The sequence below is a fragment of the Oncorhynchus mykiss genome, chromosome 30, assembly GCF_013265735.2.
Source record: "Oncorhynchus mykiss isolate Arlee chromosome 30, USDA_OmykA_1.1, whole genome shotgun sequence".
Taxonomy (NCBI): Eukaryota; Metazoa; Chordata; class Actinopteri; order Salmoniformes; family Salmonidae; genus Oncorhynchus; species Oncorhynchus mykiss.
In genome coordinates, this window is record NC_050570.1 from 45,697,996 (window position 1) to 45,722,892 (window position 24,897).

General features: G+C 41.6%; 1 protein-coding gene across 4 annotated transcripts in view; it reads right to left on the minus strand.

Annotated features, from left to right (window-relative positions):
• Positions 1-24,622, minus strand: part of LOC110521927 (seizure protein 6 homolog) — an 86,774-nt gene extending 62,152 nt beyond the window's left edge. For 2 of the 4 annotated variants that reach the window (XM_021599901.2, XM_036968850.1), the window contains exons 1-5: positions 24,185-24,622; positions 22,692-22,768; positions 21,721-21,849; positions 9,961-10,173; positions 9,694-9,827 (exon numbers count right to left, since the gene is read on the minus strand). In XM_021599901.2, coding sequence (XP_021455576.1) covers positions 9,694-9,827; positions 9,961-10,173; positions 21,721-21,849; positions 22,692-22,749 — 534 coding nt within the window. In that variant the 5' untranslated portion in view covers positions 22,750-22,768; positions 24,185-24,622. The remainder of the gene's footprint in view (positions 1-9,693; positions 9,828-9,960; positions 10,174-21,720; positions 21,850-22,691; positions 22,769-24,184) is intronic. The other 2 variants (XM_021599900.2, XM_021599899.2) reach the window with 2 other exon arrangements.
• Positions 24,623-24,897: the final 275 nt, after the last annotated feature.

The following is a 24,897-nucleotide window of genomic DNA, read 5'->3' on the forward strand; positions in this document are numbered from 1 at the left end:
GATTGGTTCTGTACTTAGTTTGAAATGTTTCTTCGACCGGTAATATCACTTTTTGAAGTGTTCGTCCGATATAACGCTGACCAGAATTAACGTTTGGATGAGTAGACCAAACGCCTAACAAAAGAAGGTATTTGGACATTTTCGAACAAAACAAACATTTATTGTGGACCTGGGATTCCTGGAGTGCTTTCTGATGTAGATGATCAAAGGTAAGGGAATATTTATCATGTAATTTCTTGTTTATGTTGATGCAATCGTTGCAGCTGTGGTATTTTTACTTTGAGCGCCGTCTCAGATTATTGCATGCTTTTCTTTTTCCGTAAAGTTTTTTTGAAATCTGACACAGCGGTTGCATTAAGGAGAGGTATATCTATAATTCCATGTGTATAACTTGTATTATCATCTACATTTATGATGAGTATTTCTGTTGAATGATGGGGCTATGCAAAATCACTTGAAGTTTTTGGAACTAGTGAATCTAACTCGCCAATGTAAACTCGGATTTTTAAAATATAAATATGAACTTAATCAAACAAAACATGCATGTATTGTGTAACATGAAGTCCTATGAGTGTCATCTGATGAAGATAATTCAAGGTTAGTGATTCATTTTTATGTTTATTTCTGGTTTTTGTGAAGGCTAAATTTTGCTGGAAAATGGCTGTGCTTATTGTGGTTTGGTGGAGACCTAACATAATAGTTTGTAGTGCTTTCGCTGAAAAGCATATTTGAAATCGGACACTTTGGTGGGATTAACAACGAAGAAAAGCTTTAAAATGATGTAAGACACGTATGTTTTAGGAATTGTAATTATGAGATTTCTGTGGTTTGAATTTGGCGCCCTCTATTTTCACTGGTAGGTTAAAACCTGTTGCATCTCTGAACATTACCGAATAATATACTCAGCGGTGGATGGTGTTCACGCCTTAAATTGGACTAGAAGTCCACTGCGAATACCTCTTCTGTGATGTTTTGGAGCAGACTCTGGATAAGGGAAATTGCCCTGGGGGGTACAAACAAAGGATCCAATTCGGGAAAGTTGTATTGTTGGTCGTACGACCAAAACTGAAACCTGTCGAATGCTGAAACCTGAACTAAACACCTCGGTTTAAAAGCTGACAGTGTTTTCATATATTTTTTATTTTATTTTGAATCCTGTGGCTCTGTTGGGCTAAATTGCTGTGAGTGCTGCTATCTGTCCCGGGATCCTGCAAGATTCCATATAGGGGAGAGATGCAAAAGCCTAGCTAGCCTAGCTGGCTCTGTGGACTCAAATGGAGGCCGCCATTGAACGTTTCCAACGTTGCAGGAGCTGTGTTTACTTTGCTTTGATCCAGGACAATGTGGACGGTGTTGAATGTCAATGTAGCAACTGCTTGCTTACGGAGGACTACAGGAGCAAAGTAGCCACTTCTAGCAAGCAAGTAGCAAACCTACATAAGCTACTGGGGAACCCACGCCCACCTACTTTTTATTTTTCTTCCATCCCAGTAGCCGGACGCCACTCTGGTCTGGTGGAAGTTTCGCCGCTAGGCAGGGTTCCATCCCCGAAGGGGTCTCCCCCTTCCCTGGAGAACGAAGCTGATCTCAACCCAACCAACCAGCCATGGAGGTACATCACTCACCGTGGAAGTCGAAGAAGGCATTCTCTGGCAACAAAGGTCTCCATGGAGATGTTGAGCCTGGAACTGACACAGACCAGAAACAGCTTTTATGCCCTGGATCCAGAGGTTCTGGAGACATCGTCCGTGGTGGTTACACAATCAAGATCGGATCCGGAGGTAACTGCGTCTTTGTCCTCGGCTCTCTCTCCCTCTCCGGTGGCTTCTACCTCAGGTTCAGATCCTCGGAGCTCCCAGTCTCACCAGACTGTGAACCAAAAACCCACAGACTCACAGACTGTGAGCCAAAAACTCTCTGCTACCAGGAGCACAAGTACAGGATATAATAAGACTGCTTCCGACTATTCTACCACAGATGCCGGGAGCTGACACTGTTGTAGTCCATGTGTGGTCAAACGACATCAGGAGGGCTAGCTCGGAACATTTGAAAATTGATTTTAAAGAACGGATTTTAGCATTAAAAGACTCCAAAAAACAGCCAATAATTTCAGGCCCGGTACGATCGTTGGAAGTGGATGTGAAAGATTTAGCAGACTGATGGCATTTCACATCTTGCTAAAAGACTACTGTAGCTCTGCTTGAGTCACTTGTATTGATAACTTTGACACCTTCTGGAAACAGAAGATACTCTACACGAATGAGTCCATCCAACTGTTTTCAGGGAAGTACTTTTTTTCATGTTATACCCCTTGATATTCAAGAATAGGACTTGGAAATATGTTAAACACCACCTGGATTCGGTCTTATGAAACAACATTTTTAAAATGTATTTACATTTTTATTTATTCTGCCCTCTTTTGTCCCCAATTTCGCGGTATCCAATTGTTAGTAGTTACTATCTTGTCTCATCGCTACAACTCCCGTACGGGCTAGGGAGAGACGAAGGTCGAAAGCCATGCGTCCTCCGAAACACAACCCAACCAAACCGCACTGCTTCTTAACACAGCGTGCATCCAACCCGGAAGCCAGCCGCACCAATGTGTCGGAGGAAACACCGTGCACCTGGCAACCTGGTTAGCGTGCACTGCGCCCGGCCCGCCACAGGAGTCGCTATTGCACGATGAGACAAGGATATCCCTACCGGCCAAACCCTCACTAACCCGGACGACGCTAGGCGTCACCAGAGTCTCTGGTGGCACAGCTAGCACTGCGATGCCCTAGACCACTGTTCCACCCAGGAGGCCAAAATAATGTTTTTTACATTAGATAAAAGTAGAGACTCAGAGCTACAAAATGGTATATCATACACTGCATTTGAGGAACAATAGGAAAGTAATTCTGCTTTGATAGTTGATCAACTTGTAAACTCACTTTTGAGAAAATCGCCTTTGAATGTTTTACTAGCTAGTGAAGAGCTCTTTGTCTACACCCATTCAGCATTGTTCACACCCTCACCCTAAGCTTTAGCCCCACCCATCTAATTTCGCTCTCGAAGCGCACGCTCTGGACGATGATTTGTTTACCTCTGGATAGAATGAAAACACCCTAACCAATGGCAACAATTTCATTGCGCTTGCAGACACCGGCCATATTCAACGGGTGTTGTACACACATCACGTAACGTTAGCTAACGAGCCAGCCAGCCAACATTAAATAGTTAAACAATGAACAGTGCCAACAATAACATAGTGCTGGGAGCTAACCAACCATGTTCATTGTTAGCCAGCTAGCATTAGGCTCTAACTAGAACAGCACACGGCTCTGGGAAAAGATGAATAACGTCAGCTAGGGAGCCAGCCAGCTAACATTAGCTAGCTAACAGTACACTTTAGCATTAGACATATAGCTTGCTAGGTAAACAATGTAACGTAAACTCGTACATCGCCTTGGTCCGTACAATTTCCCTTATTTTAGCGCCCCAAAACGTAATACATCCAGATCAACTGTAATGTCAATACCACTGTAAAGCACAATTTCTCCCCTTTCCAACAAAATCAATTACATGACCTAAACAATGCCCGTTTCTGCATAATTCAAGCAGGCAATGAGCCCCGTCGGGTCTTTTTTAAAAATGGCGGGTGGGGAAGCAAAATTAATGCGTGATGGTGAGAAGGAGAGGAGATGTGTGGGAAAACGCCTTTTTTTCACTCGATCTGTCCAACTGATCACCTTATCGCCTCTAAAATATAAATAAAACACTATAAAGAGTTTATATAATGTGTCATTACATACCTATTTGAAGGTTTGTGTCGAATTTGAATCGGGTTTTTAGGGCAGTGCTAAAGTGATCTTAGAAATAAACAGCGGCTTTGAGAATGATGATCGCATGCAATGTTGACGCAAAAAAATGACTAGGTATCCCCCCCTTACCCCCGTCACTGTCCATTTCTTGTTTTTAAAGGATGAGAGTAGTGCTACACCTGGTGGAGAAAGATTGTAAGACAGAAATAGTTGCTTTATGCGCGCTGTACGTTACGACATGACACGTCCCGATGTAACGGAGGGTCCGTTTTTTCAGCTTTTCCCCAATACTGTAGAGCCATTCCCATGCCGATCAACACTTGAATAGAAACCTAGTTCACCCCCCCCCCCCCCCCCCCCCCGATTTTGAAGTCAACACAGTCGCTACAGTCCCATTAGTTTTCTTCGTATCCTCGTTTGAATGTTGCGGATGCGCGCATTTGTATGGAATGGGGTGAGTTTACGTTATCTAGCTAGGTAAACAAAGTGTAAGTTCACACACATCACATAATGTTAGCTAATGAGTCAGCCAGCTAATGTTAGCTAGTTAAACAACAATGAACAGTGCCAACAATGGCACAGTGCTGGGAGCTAACCAACCATGTTCAATGTTAGCTAACTAGAACAGCAAATGGCTCTAGGAAATTAATGATAACATCAGCTAGGGAGCCAGCCAGCTAACCTTAGTTAGCTAGCTAACAGTACACTTTAGCTTGAAATGAAAACAATTTCTGCCAAAATTAGAAAACGTGTAATATCTGAAAATGTAGCTAGCTATCTTACCTGTATATATTATTGTGTCAGAAATGCCATGCCACTGTTGCCCTTAGTTTGAAGATGTAATCCGGAGACGTAATCCATTTCATTAGCCATCATAGTCTAATTCCACTGATTTCAAAACTTGATCCTCCAAAAAGTGGAGAGCCACACTTATGCAGCTCCACTACACAATACAAAAAGCCGCTTTCGACAGGATTACTAACACAGACTGACAAGCTTCTTTGGCAGACCAATCCAAACTCCTCTATCGGCATGTTCAGCCCACTCATTATCTCAGCCAATCATGGCTAGTGGGAAGGTTGCCAGCTTATTCTGTGGCTTATCCAACAAGGCTCGTAATTTAACAATTGTATTCGTATTTACAGATGGCATACAAGTTTGTTATTAAGGCACATGAAAGTGCACATGCTCAAGAAGGCATTTCTGCCCAAAAACGCATTTTGATAAAAAAAAAAAAAGTTATACATTTAAACGGCTCTCCTGTGAAGTCGTGACTTGCGACATACACCTAGTTTCCTAAATCAGGTCACATATGGAAGTATAGATTAGCCAAATTGTTTTACCTGAGCATGACCAAAAAAACGAAGGACTTATTAGCCAGCCCTACTCTGTTGTTTATGATTTTGTTGTCATGGAGGACTGATTGGGCTTATTGATTCGAGTTGGAAAAAAAATACTGCTTTCATGGAATGGCATGCTTTGAGCACTACTGAAAGTGCTATTTACATGTAAAAAATGAATGCCATATGCTGTATTTGCTGTAAGCCTATTGTTTACCTTTTTGTTAGTGAAACGTTGATATCTTGATAATATGCAGCTGTTTAAAGGGCAAATCTAGAGAGGAAACAATAGCAAAACGGGAGCTCCGCCTCTGTTTTAGAAAAAAGCTGAGGGATAGGCCTGGAGAAATGTAACCATTCTCGGATTAATAGACAGAGCTATGGATGCAAGGACTGACCATCCATGATACACATGTATTTGTTTTGAGGCTATACAGTGTTTGTTTACATTTACAATGTTTACTAACATTGGAATAAAACAAGCTTATATTTTAGGTTCTCAGCAGTGTGACAGTTGAACTAAGCTCATGAGTGATATCTAAGTTATATTACTCAAGTATCAATGGGTATACACTACCGTTGAAAAGTTTCGGGTCACTTAGAAAGTCCTTGTTTTTTAAAGAAAAGCTAAATGTTTGTTCATTACAATAACATCCAAATGATCAGAAATACAGTGTAGACATGTGAATGAAGTAGTACACAGTCTTATACCAGATCTTCAGTTTCTTGGCAATTTCTCGCATGGAATAGCCTTCATTTCTCAGAACAAAAATAGACTGATGAGTTTCAGAAGAAAGTACTTTGTTTCTAGCCATTTTGAGCCTGTAATCGAACACACAAATGCTGATGCTCCAGATACTCAACTAGTATAAAGATGGCCGGATTTATTGCTTCTTTAAGCAGAACAACAGTTTTCAGCTGTGCTAACATAATTGCAAAAGGGTTTTCTAATGATCAATTAGTCCTTTAAAATGATCAACTTGGATTAGCTAACATAACGTGCCATTGGTACACAGGAGTGATGGTTGCTGATAATGGGCCTCTGTAGATATTCCATTAAAAAACAGCCGTTTCCAGGTACAATAGTTATTTACCACATTAACAATGTCTACACTGTATTCCTGATTCATTTCATGTTATTTTAATGGACAAACAATTAGCTTTTCTTTCAAAAACAAGGACATTTTTAAGTGACTCAACTTTTGAACAGTAGTGTTTATATACTGTATATATAATTTATAAATAAAAAAATGGATGTTGCAACTACAGATTGCCCCTTTAAGTCTATCAAAAGTGTGCAAGTTCGAGCATGTGTCCATTATTAGATTGAGCAATAAAAGCCCCACTTTTATTCGATAGGCTTGGATCCACACTATGCAGCTGTTGCAAGAGCACATTTTTCACTGGCTGCCCACTGGATTCAAAAACAATGATTGATAGGCAGCTTAAACTTGTTGAATTCAACCATCATTGGGTTCAAATACACATTTAGATTTGTGAACAGCCATCCACAACAACCACAATCCGTAAGGCAAAAATGAGAGAGCAGAAGTGTGATTCACATCAATGAACTATGTACAGTAGATATCAATAATAAGTGATATCTGTATCGCCATAGAGTACATCACTGCTATCATCCTTACCTCCAAGCATTTATTCAAATTGGATAATCTTTGGATAACAGTCACACCATTGGAAGACATAGCTAGGACTTTAGCCTAAAAAAGCCTAATCCTGCTCTTTTCCCACGATCCATCAAACACATTGGTGTGTCATCATAGTGGTCTCTGACTTGTGGTCAGACTCGCTCAGGTGGAACAAACTTAAACTTGTGCCTTTTTAAAACGCTGATTTGAATGTACTTGAGAAAGCAGAGAAACATCACTCTGAATTTATAAGTCATCCTAGGAGTAATCATTTAGTTTTTCAACAGTATCTGTAATCAGATTACAATATTTTTGTTGGTAATTTAACGGATTACAATTACATTTTTTTTGTAATCCCTTGGTTTCTCCCATTTTTCTCTGCAGATCCTCTCAAGCTCTGTCAGGTTGGATGGGGAGCGTCGTCGCACAGCTTTTTTCAGCTCTCTCCAGAGATGTTTGATTGGGTTCAAGTCCGGGCTCTGGCTGGGCCACTCAAGGACATTCAGAGACTTTTCCCGTAGCCACTCCTGTGTTGTTTTAGCTGTGTGTTTAGGGTAATTTTCCTGTTGGAAGGTGAACCTTCACCCCAGTCTGAGGCCCAGAGAGCTCTGGAGCAGGTTTTCATCAAGGATCTCTTTGTACTTTGCTCTGTTCATCTGTCCCTCGGTCCTGACTAGAAAGTGGCAGTAATAAAGCCTCTCTTGAAAAAGCCGAACCTTGACCCAGAAAATATAAAAAACTATCGGCCTATATCGAATCTTCCATTCCTCTCAAAAACTTTTGAAAAAAAAAACATGCGTTACCAAACATGTTCACAGGGTTGGTTAACTTGAGGCTCCTCGGGTCTCCACCGAATTAGGTAAATCCGCTTTTAGTTTTAATGCACCTCACTGCTGGAACAATTTGGAGAACTCATTACAATTAGATGTTCTGGTGTCACTCTGCGGCTTAGGGTGTTAATTGTAGCGTAGTACTGTGACTGTTTCATAAATGTTGAGTTTTGTATTGATTGCTGTTTTGTGTTGTTATATTGTTGTTATCAGGGCCCCCTTGTGAATGAGACGGTCTCAATGGGTTTTCCCTGAATAAATAAAGAATAGTGGCCAACAATGTCCGAACTTCCGAAGGTTTTTGTTAGCTAGCTACTGTGTTTGTTTGCTCATCCTGGAAGCGGAAGGGCTGAAGCGATCCTATGTAAAACAATAGATCATGATTAAATAAAACATTGGGATATCCAACCAGTGTAGGATGCCGCTTTGAAGTCTGAGGGCACAGTCCCTTCATTAGGGTCGCTTCTTGCCGACACAGAGAGGCTGGTGTTAGCAAGACTAGCTAAATACTATCAAAACTATAGAAACCCTCAGTATCAAAACTCCCCAAAGGCAGCCTGAAAAGTAGCTGAATTTGTTGCTAGAATCTTTTACCAATAAAAGTTGCTGGTGGGGTCTCCAACTTTTTTTTTTAGCAACTGACAAAGTTGCTAAATTGGCAACACTGGAGTAGTTCCTGGTTTTGGGTTTTCTTCATGGATTATTTTGACAAATCATAATTGGGAGAAGGTGGCGTTTAAATTGGTGCAGTGATTTTCAAGCCTGTGTGCGGATGATAAACGGTTTCCAATTGATTCCACAGCCACAAAGCCAAAATTGGCTATATCGTAAAAATGTATGAAAACAAAAATGTGATTTTTGGCCATGATAAACACGGGTGAAATTAGGAGAAAGGAGGGGTTTGGCCGAGTGTATCCATTTCAAGGGAGGAGACTTCGCTTCCTTCCTTTGTACAAAGGTAATTGTTAAAGGTTATTGTTACAATTGTTAAAGGCATCCCCCCCCAGAAGTAAAACAGGAAATGACAAACTTTCGTGAGAGAATTTTTCTTCTGGGTGATCGAGATTAGGATTTGATCATCCAACGTTTGTAATTAAAGGGGGAAGCATTCAGGGGCTTTGTGTGTCTGTCCATGTGGGTGTTTGAGTGAGAAAGACACAAGAGAGCCAATGAGTATAAAAGCACAGCCTCCTTCATTATTGATGCTTTGTGCCTACAACATCAAGGAGCCTTTCCAGACCCACTTTTCACTTGCTTCTTAAACTCTCATCCCATTGCTTTGTATTTTTCTTGTGTGCAAATAATAAAACATAAATAATTGTGGTATGATGTGACATAAGTAACGGTCACTTTAACTCTACCTACATGTACATTGATGGATTCTGTTAAAATTTTACATGTATTTTGTTTGTTTGTAATCCTGTTTAGTGAATAATTACTGTTAGTATTAAATGGAGTTTAGACCATGAAACTGTGTGTATGCAAATTTGGAAAGGTTGACCTAATCAGATAAGAGGAAATTGCCCAGGATCAGAGAGCATGGTCAGGCCCAGGACAATTGAGATGGACGGGTGTGATTCTGACATCTAGCTGAACAAAGAGAGGACCATGGACATTCCACAGGGGAGATAAGGGAAACTCATTGGAGTCATAAAATGTATAGCTGGGGAGGTGACAGTTACAAGAGGGTGATAACACATTTTATACTCTTCCCTCCTTTGGTTATGAACTTTCTAAATGTATGCACTCAGCTGACAGCCTCCTTGGTAATAAACACTTGAAACTTCTCTTGAGCTTTTGGTCTCAATAAAAAAAAATGAAAACAACATATTATCTCAATTACCTCGACTAACCTGTATATAGCCTCGCTATTGTTATTTTACTGTTGCTCTTTAATTACTTGTTACTTAAAAATATATATGTTTTAACTTATCTTTTTTTTACTTGACACTTTTTTTTTCTTAAAACAGCATTATTGGATAATGGCTTGTAAGTAAGCATTTGACTGTAAGGTTTACACCTGTTGTATTCGGCGCATGTGAAACATTTTATTTTATTTGATGATGTGCCTTACCTGAATTTCCACTCCATAACCCGGATACACTGTGATGCTGTAGATGCACTCCAGAGGAGAGTAAGGGGATGAGGAGAGAGGATTTGGAGACTCCACAATGCCCTCCATCCCAGAGAGACTGGTGTTGCACTGCACTGGAGAGAGAATGTCAGGATACTTGACTGAAAATGCACAAATATCTCAACCCTATGGAAGTAATGCCTATGAAACACTACATTCATCCTAACATTACATAATGTTAGGCATGCAATCCCACCATTCATTTACCTGGCATATGCACTGTGGTGATGGTTGTGGTGGTGATCAAAGTGGTTGTCGTCTCCTCCTCTGTGGGTGATGTTACAGTTTTTCCTGCTCCTGATTGGCTGGCTGGGGGCGACGAGGTCAGGGCTGTGGTTAGCACCCCTGGTAGCATTACAGTGGCTGCAGGCTCAGTCTGCCCAAGCTGTGGTACAGCCTGAATAGGTTTGGTTGTTGTGCCTGCAATCAAGGCAGAGTGTTTAAACCAGGGATGGGCAACTGGTGGCCCATGGGCCCCCTCTTTTGCAGTCGGATCAATTTCCAAAAAGTATTCACACCCCTTGACTTTTTCCACATTTTGCTGTGCTATAGTATGAATTTAAAAAGGAATACATTTAGATTTTCACTGGGATATACACAATACTCCATAATATCAATGTGGAGTAGGGAAGCTAACATATGGAATTGTTTTAAGATGGTCACACAAAAATCAAAATATTTGTTTTAGTATTTGATAAAATATAGAATTTTGCCATTACTACTATAGCCCATAAGAACACATTGGATAACACATTCATAAATTGCAAAACAGAGAGTCAAAAAATACTTCATAAGGAATAAGGTTTTGAAATGTCTGTCCTATATATAGGACATAAGAAAGTTCAGGGAATATTTTAATTTTTGGACTCATATTTAACCCCCGTTTTTTGTCACAAAACTACCTCCATACATCCATAAAATGTTTTAACCGGTACCGGGTTAACTTCAGATGAGTCCTGTGACACTTGTGTTCACTATATATTTTACCTCTTGGGGATGTTATTCGAAAACATAATGTTAACTTTCACTGCTATGCGGATGACACACAGCTGTACATTTCAATTAAACATGGTGAAGCCCCAAAATTGCCCTTGCTAGAAGAATTTGTTTCAGACATAAGGAAGTGGATGGCTGCAAACTTTCTACTTTTAAACTCGGACAAAACAGAGATGCTTGTTCTAGGTCCCAAGAAACAAAGAGATCTTCTGTTGAATCTGACAATTAATCTTAATGGTTGTACAGTCGTCTCAAATAAAACTGTGAAGGACCTCGGCGTTACTCTGGACCCTGATCTCTCAGGGTCCAGAGTAACGCCGAGGTCCTTCACAGTTTTATTTGAGACGACTGTACAACCATTAAGATTAATTGTCAGAAGAACATATCAAGACCATTTCAAGGACAGCTTTTTTCCATCTACGTAACATTGCAAAAATCAGAAACTTTCTGTCCAAAAATGATGCAGAAAAATTTATCCATGCTTTTGTCACTTCCAGGTTAGACTACTGCAATGCTCTACTTTCCGGCTACCCGGATAAAGCACTAAATAAACTTCAGTTAGTGCTAAATACGGCTGCTAGAATCCTGACTAGAACCAAAAAATTTGATCATATTACTCCAGTGCTAGCCTCTCTACACTGGCTTCCTGTCAAAGCAAGGGCTGATTTCAAGGTTTTACTGCTAACCTACAAAGCATGACATGGGCTTGCTCCTACCTATCTCTCTGATTTGGTCCTGCCGTACATACCTACACGTACGCTACGGTCACAAGACGCAGGCCTCCTAACTGTCCCTAGAATTTTTAAACAGCTGGAGGCAGGGCTTTCTCCTATAGAGCTCCATTTTTATGGAACGGTCTGCCTACCCATGTCAGAGACGCAAACTCGGTCTCAACCTTTAAGTCTCTACTGAAGACTCATCTCTTCAGTGGGTCATATGATTGAGTGTAGTCTGGCCCAGGAGTGGGAGGGTGAACGGAAAGGCTCTGGAGCAACGAACCGCCCTTGCTGTCTCTGCCTGGCCGGTTCCCCTCTTTCCACTGGGATTCTCTGCCTCACTGGCTTTACTGGGGCTCTCTCATGCCGTCCCTGGAGGGGGTGCGTCACCTGAGTGGGTTGAGTCACTGATGTGGTCATCCTGTCTGGGTTGCCCCCCCCCCCCCCTTGGGTTGTGCCGTGGCGGAGGTCTTTGTGGGCTATACTCAGCCTTGTCTCAGGATGGTAAGTTGGTGGTTGAAGATATCCCTCTAGTGGTGTGGGGGCTGTGCTTTGGCAAAGTGGGTGGGGTTATATCCTTCCTGTTTGGCCCTGTCCGGGGGTGTCCTCGGAGTGGGCCACAGTGTCTCCTGGCCCCTCCTGTCTCAGCCTCCAGTATTTATGCTGCAGTAGTTTATGTGTCGGGGGGCTAGGGTCAGTTTGTTATATCTGGAGTACTTCTCCTGTCCTATTCGGTGTCCTGTGTGAATCTAAGTGTGCGTTCTCTAATTCTCTCCTTCTCTCTTTCTCTCTCTCGGAGGACCTGAGCCTACAGAGAGGAGGTGAGGGCCCTCTGAGTGTGGTGTCAGGAAAATAACCTCACACTCAACGTCAACAAAACAAAGGAGATGATCGTGGACTTCAGGAAACAGCAGAGGGAGCAGCCCCCTATCCACATCAACGGGACATTAGTGGAGGAGGTGGAAAGTTTTTAAGTTCCTCGGCGTACACATCACGGACAAACTGAAATGGTCCACCCACACAGACAGCGTGGTGAAGAAGGCGCAGCAGCTCCTCTTCAACCTCAGGAGGCTGAAGAAATTCGGCTTGTCACCAAAAACTTTTACAGATGCACAATCGAGAGCATCCTGTCGGGCTGTATCACCGCCTGGTATGGCAACTGGTCCGCCCACAACCGTAAGGCTCTCCAGAGGGAGTAGTGAGGTCTGCACAACGCATCACCGGGGGCAAACTACCTGCCCTCTAGGACACCTACACCACCCGATGTCACAGGAAGGCCAAAAAGATCATCAAGGACAACAACCACCTGAGCCACTGCCTGTTCACCCCGCTATCATCCAGAAGGCGAGGTCAGTACAGGTGCATCAAAGTGGGGACTGAGAGACTGAAAAACAGAATTTATCTCAAGGCCATCAGACTGTTAAACAGCCATCACTAACATTGAGTGGCTGCTGCCAACATACTGACTGATCTCTAGCCACTTTAATAATAAAAAATGTATGTAATAAATGTATCACTAGCCACTTTAAACAATGCTACTTTATACAATGTTTACATACCCTTCATTACTCATCTCATATGTATCTGCTGTACTCTAATACCATCTACTGCATCTTGCCTTTGCCATTTGGCCATCGCTCATTCATATATCTGTATGTACATATTCGTATTAATTCCCTTACACTTGGTAGTTGTTGTGAAATTGTTAGATTACTTGTTAGATATTACTGCATGGTCAGAACTAGAAGCACAAGCATTTTGCTACACTCGCATTAACATCTGCTAACCATGTGTATGTGACAAATAAATCAAATTTGATCTGATTTTACAGATGCAGAACAGTTACTATTGCATTCACGTGGTACCTACTATGAACATGGAGACAGGGCAAGTCGTCTGCTGACATTCTGGAGAACTTTGGCTCCTTCTCCGGTTATAAGATGAATCTCCAGAAAAGTGAGTGCTTCCCAATCAGCGCTACAACTCCAGCAGACAGACTTGGCTTTCAGCTTAGCTGCTCTGCTTTCAAATATCTTGGAGTGAACGTAACTCGTTAATTACATTCTCTTCTTTCTGCAAACTTTGCTCCCCTCCTTACGCAAATGAAATCAGATTTTCAGAGATGGGGTAACTTACCAATATCACTTATAGGAAGGATTAATGCTGTAAAAATGAACAGTTTACCCAAATTCCAATATCTATTTCAATCTCTCCCATTGTTTTTACCAAGTCAATCATTTGGGCTGTTATCACATTTATCTGGGGAGGAAAGGTACCCGGAGTCAGTAGATCTTTACTTCAGAGATGCAAGTTTAGTGGAGGGCTTGCACTACCCAACTTTTTATACTATTACTGGGCAGACAACTTTCAGAAATTACCATTCTGGTTACATGCTCCAGATACCCCATGGTGCCACCTAGAGGCACATTCTTGTATTTTTGCTTCTCTTCCTACTTTACTCTGCTCTTTTCTCCCAGCATCCCCCACTCGCTATACTGTAAATCCTGTAGTGCTTTCCACACTTAAGATTTGGTATCAGTTTCGACTGCATTTTAATTTCTCCTCTGCATCTACTATGGATCCTATTGATAAGAAATAATCACTTATTCTCCGCTTCCCTAATAGATAATGATTTCTCTTACTAGACTAGTACATGTATTAAGTCCTTCCAAGACTTATATGTAGATTTAATTTTTTCTAGTTTTCTCAATTGGGTCTCTTTGCCTCCATCTCACTTTTTCAGTTACCTTCAAATTAGGCATTGTGTCTCCTCACAATGTTCTGGCCTCCCTGCATGGGAACAGGAAATGGGTGTAGAATTTACACAGGAGTGGTGGGATGAGGCGATTGATAGAGTATGCTCCACTACATCTTGTGCTCGTCTTGGTCACATACAATTGAAGGTTTTTATATAGAGTGCATTTTTCTAAATCAAGATTGTCTGAAATATCTGCAAATGTAAATGATGAGTGTGATAGATGTCATGTCTCAACATGTGATCTTAGTTCATTCAATGTTCAAAACTACAAAATTACTGGGATTCTATTATTTTTTAAATTATCTGAGGTGCTTGAAATTAACCTGCAGCCATGACCTTTGGTAGCTGTTTTTGGTATTCTGGAAGACTTGTTCTCCTTGGACCCCAAACATGCTGATACTGTTCCTTTTACATCCTTATTGGCTCGACGTATATTCTCTGTTAGTAAATGGCAACCATTTATATCATACTTCAATGGCTTGCAGAGTTTCCTGTATGATGAGATGCATGATGAGATGCATGATTACATTATAGGTGCAGTCATCAATATAATGCTATCCAGTACAAGCAAGTTTGTCTGTTTACTGATAATTTATTTTGGTTGCTCCACTTTTTGTATTTTGAATCTGTATTGAGTTGTTTGTATGTGAGACAATGAAATTTTTCCTCTATTCTTGTTTATTTGTTGTGATATCTGTGGAATGTTTCTAGCACCGAACTGTGGGAGGGTGTGGGGTGGGTTGGCTATATGGGGTGGGTGGTTGGGAGGGGGTTGGGGTGAGTGGTTGTGAGGGAATTGAGGTGGGTGAACTGAGGAAGGGCGTAGAAGTAAGGAAGGGACGGGGGGTGGAAGTATTGTGTGGAGGGAGGAAGGGTGGTTGGGATATGGTAAAATCGTTCTACTGACATTGGTGTACATTTTGTAAAACTTGAATAAAATAATACAAACACTTTTTTCCCCTCAGCAATCTATACACAATAACCCATAATGACAAAGCAAAAACAGGTTTTTAGAAATACCATATTTACATAAGTATGCCATGAGACTCGAAATTGAGCTCAGGTGCATCCTGTTTCCATTGATCATCCTTGAGAAGTTTCTACAACATGATTGGAGTCCACCTGTGGTCAATTCAAATGATTGGACATTATTTGGAAAGGCACACACCTGTCTATATAAGGTCCCACAGTTGACAGTGCATATCAAAGCAAAAACCAAGCCATGGGCTAAAATAAATTGTCCGTAGAGTGCGGGGACAGAATTGTATCGAACCACAGATCTGGGGAAGGGTACTGGGGATGCTGTGGGGATGTTTTTCTGCGGCAGGGACTGGAAGACTAGTAGGGATAGAGGCAAAGATGAATGGAGCAAAGTACAGAGAGATCCTTGATGAAAACTTGCTCCAGAGAGCTCAGACTAGGGCGAAGGTTCACCTTCCAATAGGACAACAACCCTAAGCATACAGCCAAGACAACACAGGAGTGGCTTCGGGACAAGTCTCTCAATGTCCTTGAGTGACCCATCCAGACCCCAGACTTGAACCCGATCTAAAAATAGCTGTGCAGCAATACTCCCCATCCAACCTGACAGAGCTTGAGAGGATCTGCAGAGAAGAATGGGAGAAACTCCCCAGATACAGGTGTGCCAAGCTTGTAGCGTCATACACAAGAATCAAAGTTGTAACGGCTGACTGAAACTAAAAACCATCTAATAAAACGGTGCTTCAACAAAGTACTGAGTAAAGGGTCTGAATACTTACGTAATTGCGAAATTTTAGATTTTTTGGGGGGGATAAATTAGCAACAATGTATTGAAACCTGTTTTTGCTTTGTCATTATGGGGTATTGTGTGTAGCTTGATGAGGAAAAGGTAGGGAGGTAGGGGAGTAGATCAGAAAACCAGTTAGTATTTGATGTGACCACCATTTGCCTCATGCAGTGCGACACATCTCCTTCGCATAGTTGAGTCAGGCCTGTAGAATGTTTTTCCCTTCATCTTCAATGGCTGTTTTTGAAGTTGTTGGATATTGGCGGGAACTGGAACACTGTCGTACACATCGACCCATAGTATACCAAACATGCTTAATGGGTGACATGTCTAGTGAGTATGCAGGCCATGGAAGAACTGGAAAATGTTTAGCTTGCAGGTATTATGTACAGATCCTTGCGAGATGGGGCCATGCATTATCATGCTGAAACATGAGGTGATGGCGGCAGATGAATGGCACAACAATAGGCCTCAGAATCTCGTCACAGTATCTCTATGCATTTAAATTGCCAATCGATAAAACGCAATTGTGTTCGTTGTCCATAGCTTATGCCTGCCCATACCAAAACCCCACCATGGGGCACTCTGTTCACAATGTTGACATCAGCAAAACGCTCGCCCACACGACGCCATGCACGTGGTCTGCGGTTCTGAGTCCGCAGACCACATGTATGTAAATTCTCTAAATGAGGTTGGTCATAGAAATGAGAGAAATTAACATTATATTCTCTGGCAACAGCTCTGGCGGACATTCCTGCAGCAGCATGCCAATTGCACACTCCCTCAAAACTTGAGACATCTGTGGCATTGTGTTGTGTGATAAACTCCTTTAATCAGCTTCTTGATATACCACACCTATCACGTGAATGGATTATCTTGGCAAAGGAGAAATGCTCACTAACAGGGAAGTAAACACATTTGTGCAGAAAATTTGGGAGAAATACGCTTGGAACATTTCTGGGATTTTTCATTTCAGCTTAACTTACTATTGAGAGTTAGAATATCAAATCAAATCTTATTGGTCACATACACATGGCTAGCAGATGTTATCGCGAGTGTAGCGAAATGCTTATGTTTCTAGATCCGACAGTGCCGCAGTATCTAACAGGTAATATCTAACAAACTCCACAAGAAAAACGAATACACACAATCTAGTAAAGGAATGGGATGAGAATACATAAGTATAAAATATACGGATGAGCAGTGACAGAGAGACTAAGATGCAATAGATAGTAAAGAATAGACAGTGAAGGACACAGTATACAGTATATACAGTGCCTTGCGAAAGTATTCGGCCCCCTTGAACTTTGCGACCTTTTGACACATTTCAGGCTTCAAACATAAAGATATAAAACTGTATTTTTTTGTGAAGAATCAACAACTAGTGGGACACAATCATGAAGTGGAACGACATTTATTGGATATTTCAAACTTTTTTAACAAATCAAAAACTGAAAAATTGGGCGTGCAAAATTATTCAGCCCCTTTACTTTCAGTGCAGCAAACTCTCTCCAGAAGTTCAGTGAGGATCTCTGAATGATCCAATGTTGACCTAAATGACTAATGATGATAAATACAATCCACCTGTGTGTAATCAAGTCTCCGTATAAATGCACCTGCACTGTGATAGTCTCAGAGGTCCGTTAAAAGCGCAGAGAGCATCATGAAGAACAAGGAACACACCAGGCAGGTCCGAGATACTGTTGTGAAGAAGTTTAAAGCCGGATTTGGATACAAAAAGATTTCCCAAGCTTTAAACATCCCAAGGAGCACTGTGCAAGCGATAATATTGAAATGGAAGGAGTATCAGACCACTGCAAATCTACCAAGACCTGGCCGTCCCTCTAAACTTTCAGCTCATACAAGGAGAAGACTGATCAGAGATGCAGCCAAGAGGCCCATGATCACTCTGGATGAACTGCAGAGATCTACAGCTGAGGTGGGAGACTCTGTCCATAAGACAACAATCAGTCGTATATTGCACAAATCTGGCCTTTATGGAAGAGTGGCAAGAAGAAAGCCATTTCTTAAAGATATCCATAAAAAGTGTAGTTTAAAGTTTGCCACAAGCCACCTGGGAGACACACCAAACATGTGGAAGAAGGTGCTCTGGTCAGATGAAACCAAAATTGAACTTTTTGGCAACAATGCAAAACGTTATGTTTGGCGTAAAAGCAACACAGCTGAACACACCATCCCCACTGTCAAACATGGTGGTGGCAGCATCATGGTTTGGGCCTGCTTTTCTTCAGCAGGGACAGGGAAGATGGTTAAAATTGATGGGAAGATGGATGGAGCCAAATACAGGACCATTCTGGAAGAAAACCTGATGGAGTCTGCAAAAGACCTGAGACTGGGACGGAGATTTGTCTTCCAACAAGACAATGATCCAAAACATAAAGCAAAATCTACAATGGAATGGTTCAAAAATAAACATATCCAGGTGTTAGAATGGCCAAGTCAAAGTCCAGACCTGAATCCAATCGAGAATCTGTGGAAAGAACTGAAAACTGCTGTTCACAAATGCTCTCCATCCAACCTCACTGAGCTGGAGCTGTTTTGCAAGGAGGAATGGGAAAAAATTTCAGTCTCTCGATGTGCAAAACTGATAGAGACATACCCCAAGCGAGTTACAGCTGTAATCGCAGGAAAAGGTGGCGCTACAAAGTATTAACTTAAGGGGGCTGAATAATTTTGCACGCCCAATTTTTCAGTTTTTGATTTGTTAAAAAAGTTTGAAATATCCAATAAATGTCGTTCCACTTCATGATTGTGTCCCACTTGTTGTTGATTCTTCACAAAAAAATACAGTTTTATATCTTTATGTTTGAAGCCTGAAATGTGGCAAAAGGTCGCAAAGTTCAAGAGGGCCGAATACTTTCGCAAGGCACTGTACATATGAGAATAGTAATGTGAGATATGTAAACATTATTAAAGTGATTAGTGTTCCATTTATTAAAGTTGCCAATGATATCAAGTCTGTAGGTAGGCAGCCGCCTCTCTGTGCTAGTGGGGGCTGTTTAACAATCTGATGGCCTTGAGATTGAAAAATAGCTTCTATCTTTCTATCCCAGCTTTGATGCACCTGTATTGGACTTAACTTCTGGATGTAAGTGGGGTGAACAGGTCGTGGCTTGCGTGGTTATTGTCCATGATGATCTTTTTGGCCTTCCAGTGACATCGGGTGTTGTAGGTGTCTTGGAGGGCAGGTAGTTTTCCGCCGGTGATGCATTATGCAGACCGCACCACCCTCTGGAGAGCCCTGCGGTTGTGGGGGGTGCAGTTGCCGTACCAGGCGGTGATATAGCCCGACAAGATGCTCTCAATTGTGCACCTGTAAAAGTTAGTGGGGGTTTTCGGTGACAAGCCAAATTGTTTCAGCCTCTTGAGGTTGAAGAGCCACTGTTGCGCCTTCTTCACCACACTACTGTGTGCGTGGACCATTTCAGTTTGTTGGTGATACGTACACCGAGGAACTTAAAACCTTCCACCTTCTCCACTGCTGTCCCATCAATGTGGATAAGGGGGGTGCTCCCTCTGCTGTTTCCTGAAGTCCATGATCATCTCTATTGTTTTGCTGACGTTGAGTGAGAGGTTATTTTCCTGACACCACATCCCGAGGGCCCTCACCACCTCCCTGTAGGCTGTCTCGTCATTGTTGGTAATCAAGCCTACCACTGTAGTGACCACGCAGTCATGGGTGAACAGGGAGTACAGGAGAGGGCTGAGAACGCACCCTTGTGGGGCCCCAGTGTTGAGGATCAGCGGAGTGGAGATGTTGTTTCCTACCTTCACCACCTGGGTGCGGCCCGTCAGGAAGTCCAGGACCCAGTTGCACATGGTGGGGTCGAGACCCAGGGTCTCAAGCTTAATGATGAGTTTGAAGGGTACTATGGTGTTGAATGCTGAGCTGTAGTCAATGAACAGGTATTCCTCTTGTCCAGATTGGATAGGGCAGTGTGCAGTGTGATGGCAATTGCATTGTCTGTGGACCTATTGGGGCAGTAAGCATGTTGAAGTGGGTCTAGGGTACCAGGTAGGGTGGAGGTGATATGATCTTTGACTAATCTCTCAAAGCACTTCATGATGATAGAAGTGAGTGCTATGGGGGGATAGTCATTTAGTTCAGTTACCTTAGCTTTCTTGGGAACAGGAACAATGGTGGCCATCTTGAAGCATGTGGGGAAGGCAGACTGGGATAGAGATTAATTGAATATGTCCGTAAACACACCAGCCAGCTGGTTTGCGCATGATCTGAGGACGTGGCTAGGGATGCCGTCTGGGCCGGCAGTCTTGCGAGGGCTAACACGTTTAAATGTTTTACTCACGTCGGCCACGGAGAAGGAGAGCCCACAATAGTAGAATACACAAGGTGCAATTTTGAAATATGGTTTTTCATCAGCAGTTCTCTTGTGATGTCAGTTGCTGAAAGTCACTGAATTAGCTGAAGTCAGCTAACATTTTTTAGATTGTAAGTTAGCCTTGCGGCCAGCTTTCTAAACTTGTAGTAATAATGGTTGAAATACCGAATGGGGGGCCCACGTGAATAACAAGTCACTCTGTCAGATATTATATTAAAAAATGCAAACATTTCTCTACACCCTATGGCAAAATGAGTAGAATTGCATGAAATTATGTGTAAAACTTAATTTCGCTTAGGGCCCTAAAAGGAGTGAATGTGTGGATATGGATTTGGGCACGCAGACCCACAAGCCACTACAGTCCCCTGTGATAAGTTACGATTTATTGTGGCCCCCAACCCCATCAAAGTTGCCCATCCCTGTTTTAAACACGCCAAGTTTTGTCATGTGTGTTGATTGGTCCGCATCTTGGCCCCAGCCTACCCTTCTATATATGCAGTTGGTTTTGGTTCATTTGTAAAGGGCTTTACAAATAAAAGTATTTATGTTGTTATTATTAATTAGTAGTAGCATATTGTCCACATCCACATTACCAACAAACTAACATGGTCCAAGCACACCAAGACAGTCGTGAAGAGGGCACAACAAAACCTACTCCCCCTCAGGAGCTGCACCATCGACAGCATCCTGACTGGTTGCATCACTGCCTGGTATGGCAACTACTCAGCCTTCGACTGCAAGGCACTACAGAGGGTAGTACGAACGGCCCAGTACATCACTGGGGCCAAGCTTCCTGCAATCCAGGACAGCTATACCAGGCGGTGTCAGAGGAAGGCCCTAACAGTTGTCAAAGACTCCAGCCACCCTAGTCATAGACTGTTCTCTCTGCTACCGCACGGCAAGCGGTACCGGAGCGCCATGTCTAGGTCCAAGTGGCTTCTAAACAGCTTCTACCCCTAAGCCATAAGACTCCCGAACATCTAATGAAATGCCCCCCCCCCCCCACACGCCTCTTTAACACCACTCCTACTCTCTGTTGTTATCATCTATGCATAGTCACTTTAATAACTCTACCTACATGTACATATTACCTCAACTAACCGGTGTCCCCACACATTGACTCTGTACCGATACCCCCCTGTATATAGTCTCGCTATTGTTATTTTACTGCTGTTCTTTAATTACTTGTTACTTTTATTTCTTATTCTTATCCGTATTTTTTAAAACTGCATTGTTGTTTAGGGGCTCGTAAGTAAGCATTTCACTGTAGGTTGTGTTTGGCGCATGTGACTAATAAAATTTGACTGATATTAATCAATATCAGTATTGATAGAATAATGTAAAACTGCTATTGGTGAGCTATACTACCTGTATTGATTGGGGCATGGCCCAGGTACTCCTTACTCAGAAGGGCTGCATGGATCAGCTCACCCAATGGATGGGGACCAGGACTTGCTGTGGGAGTAGCGTCATGGTCAGGTGTCACAAAGCTCACACCTAAGTGGAAAGAGATTATATATAAATATATATATATAATGATTTGTGAAAACAAACTTCAAAGGGAGGAATTTAAACTATGATTGGCAAATTCGTTATTTTTTCTAAATCAAGAAACACCTGTCACAAGAAACATTGCTGCCTCTTTCTCTATCGCTCCCACACACACGCTAGTGCTGAGCGGTTAGAGCTATTTGAGGTCGGTTCGATTATAAAAAAAATATCAAATGTTGAATTTCAATAATTTTTTAAAACATTAAATGTTTTAAATATGTGGGTTGAATGCTGTAACACAGATAAATCCATTAATAAAAGTCCCATGATAGTAGTGACTGCCCATGACTGTTTATCATATATTAACCATCAGTTATTCACATTACTTTACTTTAATAAAATATTTCAGTTGTTGTGTATATTACATTTGTTTTATTTGACAACTTATGTAATTCCAAGTCATCATCTCATCTCTATAGAGCTGCTGGCTATGCACAATGGATTATGATCATTGTAGTTAATTATCAAATTTTCTGCGGATAACTACAGTATAAAGAAATTTGGACTGTTGTAATAAACTACAATTCCCTACTACTAAGCACAGTTCGGGCATAGGATCGGACTTATCTCTAGAGAAACTACAGCGCACATTGCATTGAGCTCACAGAAAAAAAGCTGAATGACATGAAATTCAAATAATGTAATTGATCTCAGTCAATTTGTTATTTAAAAAACAAAAAATAACCAACATCACTCAGCACTAACCAACACACACACACACACACACACACACACACACACACACACACACACACACACACACACACACACACACACAGACGTGTTACCTGTAGTTAGGTGGAGGATGGTGACAGATAGTGTCACAGCAAAAACTGTAGACACCATGGCTTAGTATCAGAACAGCCTGACAGAGAGTGGAGGAAAACAGAAGTGGGGAGAGAAAGAGATTTTGAGGAAGGAAGGGAGAACAGATACAGCCTAAATGATGGTATGAAAGTAAAGCAAGAGAGCAAAAGGAAAATGCTTCGAAATCTGAGTACATTTCTCAATGCATGCCTTACTGCAGTATTGTACTTTAATCAGAACAACAGCACCAGCAACTACACTGATCATTAAAAACCTACAGTAAATATGTAGTTTGCTTAAGCTTTAGAGCAGGGGTGTCAAACATACGGAGGGGGTACAATCTGGCTCGCAGTGGAGGTGGACTAAAAAAAATACAAATGTAAAAAATTTTTATATTTTAAATCAACCTTTATTTTCAACAGGCAAGAAATATAACCAATTTCAGTGCAGCCCTCCGGACCTCATTGAAGACCGAATGAGGTCCCCAGGGCAAAATGCATTTGACACCCCTGCTTTAGAGAGACAGATATTAAAAGGTGCAGTCTGTGACCTGGGAATCTGTTCAATGGTCATTTACATTTTTGATTCCTAAAGAATATAACATACACATGGGCTTAGCCCAAATGTCTTACTCTATCATAAGCCAAGGTTGTACTGCTCCATTCTTTACAAACAATAAACAAACAAGGTATAGCTTCAAAATGTTTAAAACTGTTGTTTGTTGTTTATTTTATTTAACCAGGCAAGTAAATTAAGAACAAATTCAAATTTACAAAATGTGTATGAGGGAGGGTTCATTTCCCCAACACATCCATTCCCAATGTATAAACAAACCCCTCTCAAATTCATAGACAAATTAGTGTAATCCACATGATAGTTTAAAACATGTATTTACATTTGTTCACACTATTGTTATTTGTAAACAATGGGGTAATTAAACATTATTTTAGGTTATGATAGGGTAGGGTAAGCTCATGCTATGACAGTTGTGCTAAACTCAAGAGATGTATAAAGTATATACATGGGTATATCAAGCATTTCAATGTAATTGAGCATATCCCTATATACCATTTCGTATATTTAAATCTACAATAAAAGTGCCTAGGTGAAATTGCTCATAACGTGATATTATCAGCAGCGCAGTAATTGTTTATCATTTGTGTTTTTAGTGTTGCCTTCCATCAATATCTGACCATGTAAATCTATCTCACAACATAAAATAAGAGGAAAATGCTATTACATCCCTCTTCGTTTTCAAAATATCCACAAAATCATTATATTTGCCCGACAACCACTATTCAAACATGAATAGGCCTAATTTGTATTTGCGTCAGAGAAAACCAGAGTATATTTGTTTGGTTTAAGATCTCATTGCAGGTAGCGTTTGTTGTGCAAGGTGATGGAGAAGAAAAAGAGACATGCGCTTATTATTAGGCCTATGCGTAATAGTTAACAGCGAGGGAAACATACATACCTGGAAAATCACCTCCTGAACTACTCCACTATTATTATCCGTTTCTCTTACACACTGGTATTCGCGTTTTAGTAAAAAATCTGGCTATTGTTGGTTGAGCTATGTCCTTTTTTACTGCGTTCCTTCGAGTCCCTTATATAAAATACCAGCGCTGACGCTGCGCGTTAAATTTGTTTAAATTATAATTTACTTCCACCCGGCCCTGCTCTTTGTGTGAGTATGCAGGGGGTTTTGTGACTACACCAATCTAATATCGTAATCACTACCATTGATTTTCCAAAATATGTGGAAAGGTATCCCGCTGTCTATTGAATCCGCTCCCCCTTTGTCCTTGATGGCATGTCTATCCCGCCTCTCTCTTATTTCTTGGCCCCGAAGCAGGCGAGCGGGTGGGTAGAACGCTGGTAGCTGTTTCTACGCGTATGGTTGAAGCGTTGGTGTGTGTGAGGTAATTTAAATCGGGAGTAATAGCTCACAGATGCGCCCTGGTGGATGTTCGCTGATTTGCATGAACTTGGTTCTCTTGGCGAAGAGCTGTACACCAACACAGTGCTGGAACAGCAACACACATCTAATTAGAAGACAACAAATCTATTTCACTTCAATTGACCACACCCTTCGGTATTTTCCGTAAAGGACGATATTATACTCTGGCGCTTTGCGGACACGTCAAATGCGGAACAAATATTATAGAGTTGCATCGGCTCAGCCCA